A 12,540-nucleotide genomic window follows, 5' to 3' on the forward strand; every position below is an offset into this window, starting at 1 on the left:
CCTGGACGTAAAATGCCTCCGAAACCGGATGGGTTTGTAGTTCTCCATAAATGCATGGGCTGTGAGATTTTTGTTGGCGGAGGAGTTGTGGGCTTTAAGTTTTATTTAAAAAGATATTTCAAATGGTCTTATATGTGATCTGAATTTAAGCAAACAGGGAAGTCAGAATTAATGCGAAGCCTGACTGATTATCACATGGAGTGTGTTTGCTGGGGTTGTATATGGATTTGATTTTGATAAAATTCAGTTTTCAAAGATTGAGTGCTGCGTGCAAGGGAAGGTAAGTTAGGCAGAGGGGGTACAAACTGTTTGATCATGCTATCAGTGGGATAATTAATACTGGCTAATCATATTTGAGGTCATGTGTACAAGCATGCATACATGCACTTGCAAATGAGAAAATAATGTCTTGGACAACAGTAGTGGTGAAAAGGTTGCATTTCCGGTTAGATAATGTGAGAGAAAGGGACTCACAAAGTATATTGAGTGTGTGCGCCATAAATTCTTAAGTAGGATGAGCGAGAATGTGTTTCTTATGCAAGACATCAGTGAGGTCAGTAGTGCTGTGCTACTTCTAGTGCTGATGTCAGCATTTCAGAAAAGGGGTTACAAAATTACAGAAGATACAGAAAGTCACAACAGGCTGCTGGGTGTAGGGAATGAAATGTCACACCCTGGAAGATTAGAAGTTCTGGGTGTGAAGGTTATCAGAAAGGGGGGAGCTGACTTAACTGTGCTGTACAATACTTTGAAAATATGGGTACCATAAGGCCACTCAATCTAATACAGGGATATATAACATGCAGCATACAGCACAAACTGAAATGAGAATTGGAAATGATGAAGAAAGGTACAGTGCTTTAACAGGATGAATAGTCATTGATGCTAACTGAATGGAAGTGATTTTTTGGCAGCAGAGGAGCAGATAGCTTCAGTCAAACATAAATGAATGAAAATGTGGCTTCTACGCTGCAGGAAGTCAGGCTAGGTCATCTAACGGGCCTTCCTGGATTTTAACATTAATCTTATTTTAAGAGATAAATAAGTCTCAAGTAGAAAAACAGCATAAAAAAATTATCACTCAGTTGTCTATGAGGAAACACTCTTGTGGAAAATGTCTTGCCTGATCTTCACGTGCTAGTTGCACGGGCTGGCTTCTTGCTGAAGACTGCTGTGCCCTGTGTTTCTGAGAGGCTTGAATATTGCCTCTCGGAAAACAAATACTTGTTTGCATTAGCTTTGCAGTCCTCTATAGATCGGGGAAAATAAGGTGCAGCGTTTCCTAATGTTACTATTACAACGCGCAAAGCACTTGAGTTAATGTGTCCTTTCTTTTAAAGAAGCTGGATCTGTGAAAGCCTGAAAAGAATTAGATAATCAGATTAATTTGTACCTGTCCATACAGCCAAAATACCTTGACATATGATTTGGTCATTATGTATTCAGGTTAAGTTTCCCTCCTTTTGATTTCTGCTCTATCTTTGCTGGAAACCTTTCAAGCTTATTACTGCTGTATCAAATCTTATTTCGTCTTTATGACTAAGCTAAGCTTAAATGTGCATTAGCCCATCTTGAGGCATTTACATTTTTTTCTCTTGACCTTACAGCGTTGGCTGATGGCATACAGCTCTCTCTGCTAATGGGTGATAATGGCCACAGCCCAGGGAGAGGCTGATGCTGTCCTGCTTTCAACACTGCCACCATGTATAGAGCTTTTTTTGGAGCATGAGAAATAAATTGGGACAGTTGGTTTTTTGTTTTTCTTTTTTTTCCTTTTTTTCTTTTTCTTCTCCATTTGTGACCTACTGCGAATTTGGAAATGGGGTACAAAGCTGAAAAACTAGCTCTCCTTTGATTTCATCAAGGACAGTTTTTTATGCATTCCTAATTCTCTTGCTCATTTAAATTTTCTGATAAGTCAAACTCAAATATCATTAAATATTCCCTTACGTGAAATCCGTAGGTTACTTTAAGACAGGTCATAGTGTTAGGAATTCTTAAGAATTTTTCATCTGCATCTCCAAGCAAATAGTAATCTTTTTTTTTAAAGTCTGCAAGCCACTTAAAATAACGGATGGTTTGAATTCTGCTTATAACTTCACGTGTTTGTGTAATATGCTGTGCGTCTTCCTGCATTTTGTGAGTTTTATACAATTTGTCTGTCTAGCTTTTTAATAGCTGCCTGCTCGAGGAAGCGAATGCAAAAACTTAGTCATAATTTATTTAATCAGCAGAACAGCTGTTTCACTGCAACCTTTCATTAATAAACTTAAAAGTTTGTCTACATAAATAGAATAATTTTAGCACTAACAGGTTTCTCCATAATCTTCTGTATAGCAGTAATTTTTAAAGTGTAATTATTTTACATAATGTAATGCTATGCAAAACTTGGCCTCATTAAATAAAATACTCAACAGTCTCAGTTTTAAATTGCTAAGCAAAACAAAGATAAGTATAAACAATTTTTTTAGCAGATAATTTACACCTCATCCAGGTAGTGGGGCAGCATGAGGGAAACATAACAGATAATTAAGTGGTGATAGCAAAGGCAGATGAACTGAATGTAAAGTCACTGCTGACCTTGGTCACAGGCAAGATTACAAATGTTTCTAACAATATAAATCAACACGCAAGTGAAATATATCCGTGCATGTGGTCTTGATTTAGTTTAAATTCTGAACTATTGATTTGGGTTACGTTGATACATTTTTCAGGTGAAAACAGCTTGGTTTCACAGCAGTAAATGGAGCGGTGCTGGCAAGGATGCCTATACCTACGAAAGGGGAGTATCTTCAGAAGGTTATCAGCAGAATTATTCTGGTGAAAAGTTACACCCTACAGCTGATATAGTCATGCTGAAAGAAAAGCTGGCTAGGATAAAGAAGAACAAAATAAAAAGCTAGCCAGAAAATAAGGTGGGGTTAAATGGTCCATGTGCAGCAGAGCAAGGCGAGAGGGGGCTGCTGGGGTCCTGTCTGCAGAGGGACCACAGTCCAGTGGGTTTCCACTCTGAGATTTAATCTCACTTTTAGCATTGAAAGTGAGTCTCCTCGGCCAGGCTCAATCCCATTTCGAAGTTGTTCTTGTGGCTTCACGTCACACTGTGCCTGAGATGTGCCTGGTTCGATGGTGAGTGTGTTGGGGCTGTGCTGGGTCTTCGGTGCTCGGGGAGGGGTCTGTGCTCTGCCCATGGGCTGCGAGGGTTTTCCTCCAAGTCCCTCCGTGCATGTAAATGTATGAAGATCACTTGGAGGAGAAAATGGAAATTACTCAGCCTAACAAAGTTCTCCCAGATGAAATCCTCAGCTTAACACTCCTTTCCTTGCCAAATCCTACCTGTAACTGCAAACCCAGGTGTGAAGGAACAGGAGGAGTTTCTGCAGCAGCCACTGAGACACCTGGGTGGTTTCACCCAGTGAAATGCATCTCCACTTATAGGTTATGATCTTCTGTTATTAATGGGAATGTGAAGTTGCAGCTAACTAACTTTACTGTATGAAAGCAACAGTGTTATCAAGATTGAAGCCCATGGAGAAAAATCTGTGTGTTGTTGAAATGCTGTTGAGTGAGCCTCAGAGGACCCACCAATCCTTGGATATTCAGGCATTGGTTGTTAGATCATAATTTCACCTAAAAGGCTCCTGCATGTCTGCCAGTCTTCTCTGTAGAAGCATAGTGCTCTTCTCCAGAGTTTTCTGTATCTGGGGGTGTGACAAGTTATTGGGGTGGCATTGCCTGATTTTCTGCAGGGAGGGAGGAAGACGTTTGTATGGAAAAGAACGAAATGCAGCAAAAACACCTGGTACTGGGTTGTCCCATGCCATCTCTTGACTCTTAAGTCTTTTTTCTCATGTGAAAGATCAGCCCGCATTTTGGAAATTTGACGGTTCTCTGCCATGTTGCACACAGTCTGATTAAGTAAATTTTCCTCAGAAGCTTTCTGCAAAAGAAGTTTGTTCATGATTCCTTATCCCTGTTGCCTGCGGGAGTGGCACCCCAGCCATGTGATTTCTTGCTTCTCTTGTCTTTTCCTTGCGAAGTTTCCTGACACTGTAAGGTTTTAGCTAACCTCTGACATGGATTCTGGGTTCGAATTTTGTACCATCTGCTGTCGTCAGATGCTTGCTTCTGTGGAGGTAAGATACAGGCAGGGCATGTGAAAACAAAGTATCAGACTTTTTACCAATTTTTTAAAGACTTTTTTTTTTATAATAAAAATGGCAGGGTGTTTACCATAAGGCAGTTAATTTTGCTTTAAGTCATTTAAAAACATTTTTCATTTAGGCTATTGATTATTCACCATATAACTAACTCCTTAATTGTTTCTGATTACATTTTCTATCTCTGTAAGAATCTTTATTTGTAGTTTTTTATCTTCTCTCTAATTGAGAAGGGATTTTTTTGTTGCTGTACACATTAATAGCATCATGTGATCAGGGTAGCCCTCTGTTTCCTTTAGATGACAGGTTGGTTATTGATCTGTGTTCTATGACTCGCATTTCTTGGAGGAGGGGGTTACTAACTTCACAAAATGCTCTTTCAAATGGACAGCTTACATAGCAGAATTTGCTGGAATATTGATGCAAGAGAAGTTCTTTGTTTCTAAAATTGTTTTCTTTTACTCTAGCAGCTTTTTGCCCTTGTCTGTGAATATTTCATTCTCCTTTAAAAATGATGAAGAGGGGAATGTATTCTTACCTTCTCGAATGTGAGTAATCTACAACATCATTTTAATTGGCAGAAAATGTTTATAAGCCGTCATGTGTAATGTGCTAGTACTAGATGGATTGTACCTCCTGGTTGATAAATAAAAAAAAAATTACTATAAAAAGCTTCTGTAATTGTATTAATTAGAGAGATTTATGTCTGGTCTCTGCAAAGCAGTTTATGATATTGTGTACAACTCAATAGCAGCTTGCTTAGGCTGGTGCTGCAGTGACAGACTGACATGGCATCCCTTGGCATGGGTAAATTCGTTCCTGGACAAGCAGAGATGATGTACTAATGCTTTGCTATTCCTCCATTTCCTTTTTTAAACCCTTTTGTATTGTTCCTGACTAAATTTGGCATTGTGCAATACTTGAGCCTTTCGTAGTGGTGCAGGGATTGCTATGGAACTTTAGACTGTGCAGTGTTGTAAAGTGCCATCTAAAATTAATGTAGGAATATCTAGAAATAGGTCAATGGATAGGAAATCTGGTACTGGTACAAAATGATACTACATACCTGTGTATTGCTTTTTCTTTTGCATTTTGTCTTTCAGGCAGAATTTCTTGAATACTTAATTTCTTTAAAGCCCTGTCTGTATTTGTAAATGTGTTTGTGTATATATTACTACCACTGCTTGAGTAGTATCTGGAAAATAATTCTTAGAAATAATTACTCATTCTTCCAACTAAATAGAACTGTTAATCTCTTTTTATATTTTACTGTATAATTGCCTTAAGTAGGAGATTGAGTTGTATTTGTGATCAAAGGCCATAAATTGTGACTGCATACATCTGTGAAGTTTTTCCTGTTGCAGTATAGAGTCGCAGGAGCCATAAGAAAGATGATTCCTGAGGATGTTTGGGTTGCATTATTACTACTTCGGTGTTTAAGCATAACTTTTAGTTATTTGGATTCCAGGAGGTAACAGACTGGAAGAAGGATTTTGGTTGCATTTGGTGGAAATACCTTTGATAAAAAGCTTTACTGTGTTTCTAAAAAGATTGGTAGTGCATTCACTGGAAATGGGATGGAAGAATTAATTCAACTGCAATACGAGAGTGCAGAATGCAACAAGAGCTGATGATGGAAAATAATGCTCAGTGTTACATCTGTTTGAGAAAACAGTGAAATGCTAAGAAATACAAGGTTTTCAGATGGGATTTTTTGTTTGCTTTTCCCTAGTTATCTTACTGTAATTTTGCTAGCACATTCAGACTCAGTATTTTAATGACTTTCTTCAGTACTGAAAGACACATCATTGTTTGGAGAGTGATAGCAGTTTTCATACCAGCCTGTCCAAATATGTTTAATTGTGACAATACTAAGGTGATTATCACATGCACACTTAAAGCTGGAAGACCTCAATTTCAAACTGCATGTTAATTGTGACAAATCCTAATGCAAAAGTGCTGGTATGCTCTGCCAAAAATCAATTTCCTGTAGTAAGTCATAGATGAATCAATATGGTTGACCAAGGTAATTGAATTGGGTACGTCTGGGTAGGCAAAGCCTTGCAGTCTGCAGGTGAAAGCAGGGACTCGCAGTCTGAACACCACCGCTGACTGTCATTGATTTACTCTGTGATCTTGGGAAAATCACTTAGAGGAGCATTAGCAACAGTACCTCCTTATGCTTGCGTGACAAAAATAACGTTTTGGTAGCTATGAAACTAAAGGTATAGGAAGGACACATTGGCTGTAGCAGCTCTAACTATAAAATATGGTGTACTAGCGTTATACAAGAAAAAAAGTTTTGCGTTCTAAAAACAAGGTTAACTTAAGCCTTTGCAAGTACTTGAAATGTTTTGCTTGGGATTTTGGTAGGCTGTGCTTGTGCTTTCCTAGAGAGGTAGGGCAGCCATTGCACAGAGCATCTCGGAGGCAACAGCAGGAGCCAGCCTTGTCATGTGAAGCATTCCCATGTCTTTGCCTGTGTGGGTTTGCTTTTCCCATGCAGTTACTACCTTCTATCTCCAGGTGCTGCTGTACAGCAGCAGCATATGGGGAGCGTCACCTCGCCTGAATGGGTATGGTGCTCTGGTTAATTCCCAGGGAAAGAACTTGGATGGCATTTGGATTCCCATCGGTTCAGCTAAGGCCAAAGTGTTACTTTCAATGTGTTGGTTATGGGTTTGGGGGATTTCGGAGCCTTTTTGCTATGCAATAGGGCTTTGAATCCATAATAAATCCCTTTCACTGTTCTCTTTCTGTCATCGTTCAGGGATCGCTGAGTGCTAGCAGCAGATTGCCTGTCATCAGAATAACCTATTTTGAGCTTCAGTCACTTGTACAAATTTCTCAACTAATTTTAGGACAGATGACCACGAAGCCATTCTAAAAATGCCGTCTGAACTTTTGATTAGAGGAACATGCACAAATGCAAAGACAAAATTTGCCCTACGAAGTAGGTAACTCTTGTTGTAGCTGTTTAGAAAGGCATATATTATATATAGTGTTAATTGTTTTTAGTTAATTACATTTTAACATATTCAATCAATTGGAATAATTAGTATATCTGTCATGCTTTTTATTTGAAGCTGAAAATGCTTGTGGTTGCTAAAGGTCCCAGACAGCCTTATTAGAGTACAAAAGTATTTTATAATTTACAGATGGGGAGCAAAAGCATGTTGAGTCAGTGATGACAAGGAGGGAATCTGGAAGTCAGTCATCACTGATTCTCCTTCGCTCTTGTCCCCTTCCCTCGTCGCTAACATGCATACGCTTCCCCACCAGACACCAAAAGCTCTCACGTACAGAACAAAGGTTTTTGCCACCTTGTAACGAGTTTTAAAAAATGAACGACTGTACTGTCTGTAGAGTTGTTCTTCGATTGCCTTTTGAAATATTCTGGTTATTTTTACGTTTTCGTACTTATTTTTTCTGCCTGTTACACATTTAGGTATTACATCTATTCAGATTGGAAGGTGTTACAATTCATAATGTGTTCTGCTTGTGTGTGCTAACACCAGATACAATTCTATGCTAATTCAGTTTGAAAGTAAGACCTCCTTATTCCAAAATATAGGAGACCACATCTTTCAAATGGCTAGAATGATATTATGTTCTGCTGCAAGAAAAGAAACAATTTATGCTTTAATGTAAATGAAAATGTTTGTTTTCATATCTTTCTGTTTTAACTTTTAGCTCTAGATTATGCCTCATAGGAGCTGCTGGGTTACTGAATAAGGATAGTTGAAGCTGTTTCCCTGCTGTGGAAGCTCCTCTGGGTGTTGTGTCTGAGGCACATTTATGAGTTGGAGAAAGCCTGAGGCACATTTGGGCAGAGTGGGAAAGAGCCTGCGTGTGTGTCAGAGCAGCTGGTGAGGTCCATGGGAGGTGGTGAGGCTTGGGAGAAACAGTGCTGCTGGGAGGCTGAGAGCAGGGTGCCTGGAAGGGGGTGTGCTTTCTCCTTCTCCAAGCAGTTATGAAGATGGGTTTCCGTTTCACCGTGGTTGAAATAACGTAGGGATAGTCACAGCAGTAAGTGAGAAACTGTACTTCGGAGAGGGGGAAGGGAGAAGGGATGGTCCCATCTCTCTTCTCTCTGCACTGGAGCAATGTTGATGCAGTGTCCAGGTGTTAAGTACTTCAGAGTGACTTCACCAACTGGCTGGTTCTTCCCAAATACCTAATCATGGGCATCTTTTAATGAAGTTTCTTTTAAGATAAGCCTTGGTCACTCCAAGCTCCAAATTCTAGTATGTTAAATCAAAAATACCCTGCTATGGATCAAACTGTCTAGTCGGTCAATAGCAGCAGCAGCAGTGAGGAAAAAGCACGAGTGTTGACATCTTGGTTGAAGCGGTTTCTTTCCATACTAGTCTTCCAGCGTGAGTTGCCTACGCTGCAGATGTTGGCAGTTTGGATTCCAAGGTGCGTTCCTCACGTCGGAGTTACATTTTTCTTGTATATAATGCTGATTTGCTAATGAAGAGCCTGTCATTTGTGAAAGAGAAATGCTTGGGAAAGACCCCTTGGGCTTAGAGAAATTGCCTGGGCAGTGGTGGTGGTGCAGTTTGCTTTTAAGAAAGAAAAACTCAGGGGAAAGAAGGTCCAGGTTAACATTCTGTGGAGGCAACATACCTCATCTACCTGTTAACCTCATTTATCTTTGGAGTGTGATGGTTTGTTAACAAAAGGTCTTCATCTGCTTGTCAGAACAAAAATAAAAGTTAGAAGTAAAATGCAAAATGATGCAGTAATAATATTTTGCTGGATGGTTCTCTGAATGAGTTATTAGGTCCTCTGATTTTGATAGCAAAGCAGATACTATGTCTGAAATAAATGTCTTGTCATTGACTGTGTTTTCCATCTGATGTATATAAGGTACGTTTTAAATTTCTTCTAAAACAATTAACAAAATACAATTTTGAGTATTTGCTCACAAATTCTGAGAAAAACATATTTTCTATCATCAAATCAATATTACGTCCAGTTATTAAACCTGTTTGTTGTCTTGTCTAGTAAAATAGATAATGCTTGCATTTAATCCCACATCAGCGGAGTTATTTGTGACTCTGGTGGCTTGATCAGCTTTCTCTAAGCCATCCGTCGCGGTTCCTCAGCCTTCATTGAGTGGGTGGATAAAATTCCATCTCTTGTATCTGCGTTTGTGTTTCCTTACAATGACTTCTGAAGAGGCGAGTGCTTCTTATTTTTCTCCTCTCTGAAAGTTGTAACTGTGGCTTTATCTGCTCATCCTGGGTGATTCTGTATTGCCCCCATAGGAGCTTGAAACATAATTTCAGAAAAATAATTATAAGTTGATGCACGTAGATTGCTGCAAATTAGTACCTTTCTGATTCAGTGACAGTAAACATTACATTCAGTTGATTACTTCCTACACTACCCCATTAACTTTTATGTAGTTTCCAAAAAGACCGGCTTTACATTTATTTAAATGATTAAAGTAGTGAACAAGTAAGGCTACTTCTATCCCTTTTAGTAACTAGATTGAAAGATTGTTCATCAAAACAGTTTTGGGGACAAGTACTGGAAATTTGAACAGTAAATTTAAACGAAATTACTTAGCTAAAATGCGGTGAACTTAGATGGCTTATTTGGCTGAATTTTTAGAAGCATTTATGTGATTTAACCCAAATCTCACTGACAATGAATGGAACATAAGGAGTCTGAACAAGTCCAGTTCTTTTGAAAATTAACTTTGCTAGTCTAATTTTATATTGAGTTTGTGTCCTGTCATTTTTTGCTTGGTCCTGTTTCTAAATGAATATGCTTTTTTAAAGAAGAATTACCACGGTGTGTATTTGGTCTGTTTAGGGTTGTTTACATTAGAGAAGCTCTCTAAGAGTTATGGTGAATTTTATGTTTTATTCTATCTAAAAGATCATGGATGTTTCAGACTATTTTTAATAAAAAGGTTATGGATAAAAAGAAAAAGAAATCACTGAAATCTTCGATGTGAAAATGCATGCTTCTGAGATACAGTTTTGAACAACCAATCTTGAGATTGAGTTGTATAGGGGTAGATTGACTTTTGGGTGATCTTTTGTGTTCACCTTGGCTATTCAGAGTCCCTGTACATCTGCTTTTGCCCTTCCTCACAGATATTTGGACAAATTAAAGAATGATGTTTTCACTACAGATTGCTTTCTGCTCTTGAGATTGTTCCTTAATGAGCTCGGATACAATGCAGGTACTGAGGGTAGCTGGCCTTTGTTTATAAATTTAGATAATGTACTTATTATTGCCATTTAAAGTGCACAATGTATAAAGTGCGCACATCTTTTTATAGTTATGGATAAAATCTGTAATGTAATTTCATAAGCTTTAATGGAATAACCAAGCCAGCATGTGTACTCGTATTCTGGTCTTTAGGTGTATTAACAAAGTGGCAATAATACTGGGTTTCTGAACTCCATCATGCCCTGTTATAGCCATGACTCCAGAAATAAGCTGTTCACAATGTTGGAACATTTTCTAATATTCAACGTTACTTTCAAACCACGGACTCAGCTGGAGTCTGTGCATACCTTGTGTCAGTACTGAGTCCTCATTTGCTTACTGCTCACATGTCCAGTGGGACTATATATAACATACAATGAGGTAAACCCCCTTATCTGTATTAAATGTATATTCGTTTTCCACTTTAGCTAAAGTATTTCAAAACACAGCCTGGCATTTCCATTTTCTTAAATACTAACATTTTGTTTGCCAAAAAGGAGAAAGTCTTTTGGTGACCCATGGATTAACAGTTACCAAATGTAATAATATATTTATGAAAACATTTCTGCGACTTCTGTCTCCCGTATTGCTTTGCATTATAAACTGTACACAGCTGAAAAAAGCTGCCTTTTTTTTTTTTTTTTTATCAGGGCAGTGATGTAATTGCGGCGGGCTTTTTCCTTTTTGACAGTCTGGAATGTCACTGCTCAGCTTACCTCTGAAAAATACCTGCTTTTGGTGTGTGCTCTTGGCCACTGAATGAAGATCTGTGTGTGAAAAGCCTAGGAGTTAGAATTAGTTTAAATAACATTATCTTTAATGTTAATTGCAGAAAAATAATTCTACACAGAAATATTATGCCTTATATGTCTTTTATGACTTGTGTGAATTACCAGAGCTGTTCATAAGGGATTCAACATGTTGGAAAGTGGTTGGGGAGCTGTTTTTTACTGATGTGGTGATTAATAACCCAGGTCTGTCCTGTAGTGCCATCAGTAAAAATCTTCCACCCTCAACACCCACAGCCGCACACCCCTATGCACCCCAGCACTCCCACTGGGGAGTTGTTTTGGTGGGGGGAGATGCTTGATTCTGTTAGTAAATTAATGTAGTTCTTAATAATTTTTGTCATAATTATTTTAATAATACTAATTTTAGCATAATAATAATAATTTTTGTATTTATTTTCTGAAGCAGAAGACCCCCTCACAAATTAAATATTCAGGAAGAATTTTTGATTAAAATGGTTCTTTTAAGTACCAGACTCAGTCCACACTCCCCTCTTGCTCCGTTTGGGTACGTTTTCCCCCTTTCCAGGCACAGATCAACCTGGGAGGACAGCAGGCAGTTGCGTTTGGCACATGTTATTCCTTAGCCTGGCTGGAATCCATCGGGGTTGCTGAGAGCAAGATTTGCAACTACCTCTCCTACGCTGGGCTGAGCTGCTGAGGCTCTGGGGACGGGACCCAGCGCTCCCTCCTGCAGCAGCAATGCCCTGAGGTCCTGGGACCGGTCTGGCTGCCGTCACCGCACGCTTTGATCTGGTGTGCATTCATCCCCTGTGGCAGTTTGTTTGTTTGGTTTTTTTGGTTGGTTGTTTGTTTTTTATGCATTTGTGTTTTGGGAGCACGATGGCAGTTGGGAGCCACATCGCCTTACGTTATGCTGTGCACAAGGCAGACCTTTCCTTCTGCAGGGGTGCCAGGCTGGGCTGGAAGCAGATCAGTTTCTAACTGCTGGACTGGCTTTGTGTGAGTCTTCTGTGTTTTCCAAATACAATTTTGATACGATGCAGATTTAAAGTATTGATTTATAAGCTATTGTAGTGGAGTGTGCTCTGTCAGTTGCTGTTAGAGCAACGGCACATCTAATGCAGTCAGTTCTTGCAGCAGATTTCCCAGCATGCGTAAAGCAGGCTGACCCACCCTTTTATTTTTCCGCGTTAAAAATGCTTTGTCAGAAAAAAGAACTGGGAAGACATTTAGTCACATTGTGTGTTTTAGACACTGTTTTAATTAAATAGGGGAACAGGAATATTGGGCTGCTGGCACTTTATTTTATTTAAAAGTTGTTGTCTTTGCCTTCAGTGTGAACACCTGGCAGCAAGGTGATGCTGAAGGTGCTGTGTTATTTGCTGACATCAGAT

General features: G+C 39.1%; 1 protein-coding gene across 13 annotated transcripts in view; it reads left to right on the forward strand.

The window, feature by feature from the left end:
• TANC2 (tetratricopeptide repeat, ankyrin repeat and coiled-coil containing 2) overlaps positions 1 to 12,540 on the forward strand; it is a 252,476-nt gene that overhangs the window by 72,966 nt on the left and 166,970 nt on the right. Inside the window, exon 1 of one of the 13 annotated variants that reach the window (XM_087770089.1) lies at positions 24 to 32. The exons of the other annotated variants lie outside the window; for them this stretch is intronic. Within the exon in view, the coding sequence (XP_087626215.1) occupies positions 29 to 32 (4 nt within the window). The 5' untranslated portion in view covers positions 24 to 28. Of the gene's footprint in view, positions 1 to 23; positions 33 to 12,540 lie in introns of those variants that run through there. 13 annotated transcript variants of the gene reach the window in all.

The sequence above is a fragment of the Nipponia nippon genome, unplaced genomic scaffold (genome assembly GCF_047370975.1).
Source record: "Nipponia nippon isolate SJK-2023a ecotype South Korea unplaced genomic scaffold, ASM4737097v1 scaffold_32, whole genome shotgun sequence".
NCBI classification, from domain to species: domain Eukaryota; kingdom Metazoa; phylum Chordata; class Aves; order Pelecaniformes; family Threskiornithidae; genus Nipponia; species Nipponia nippon.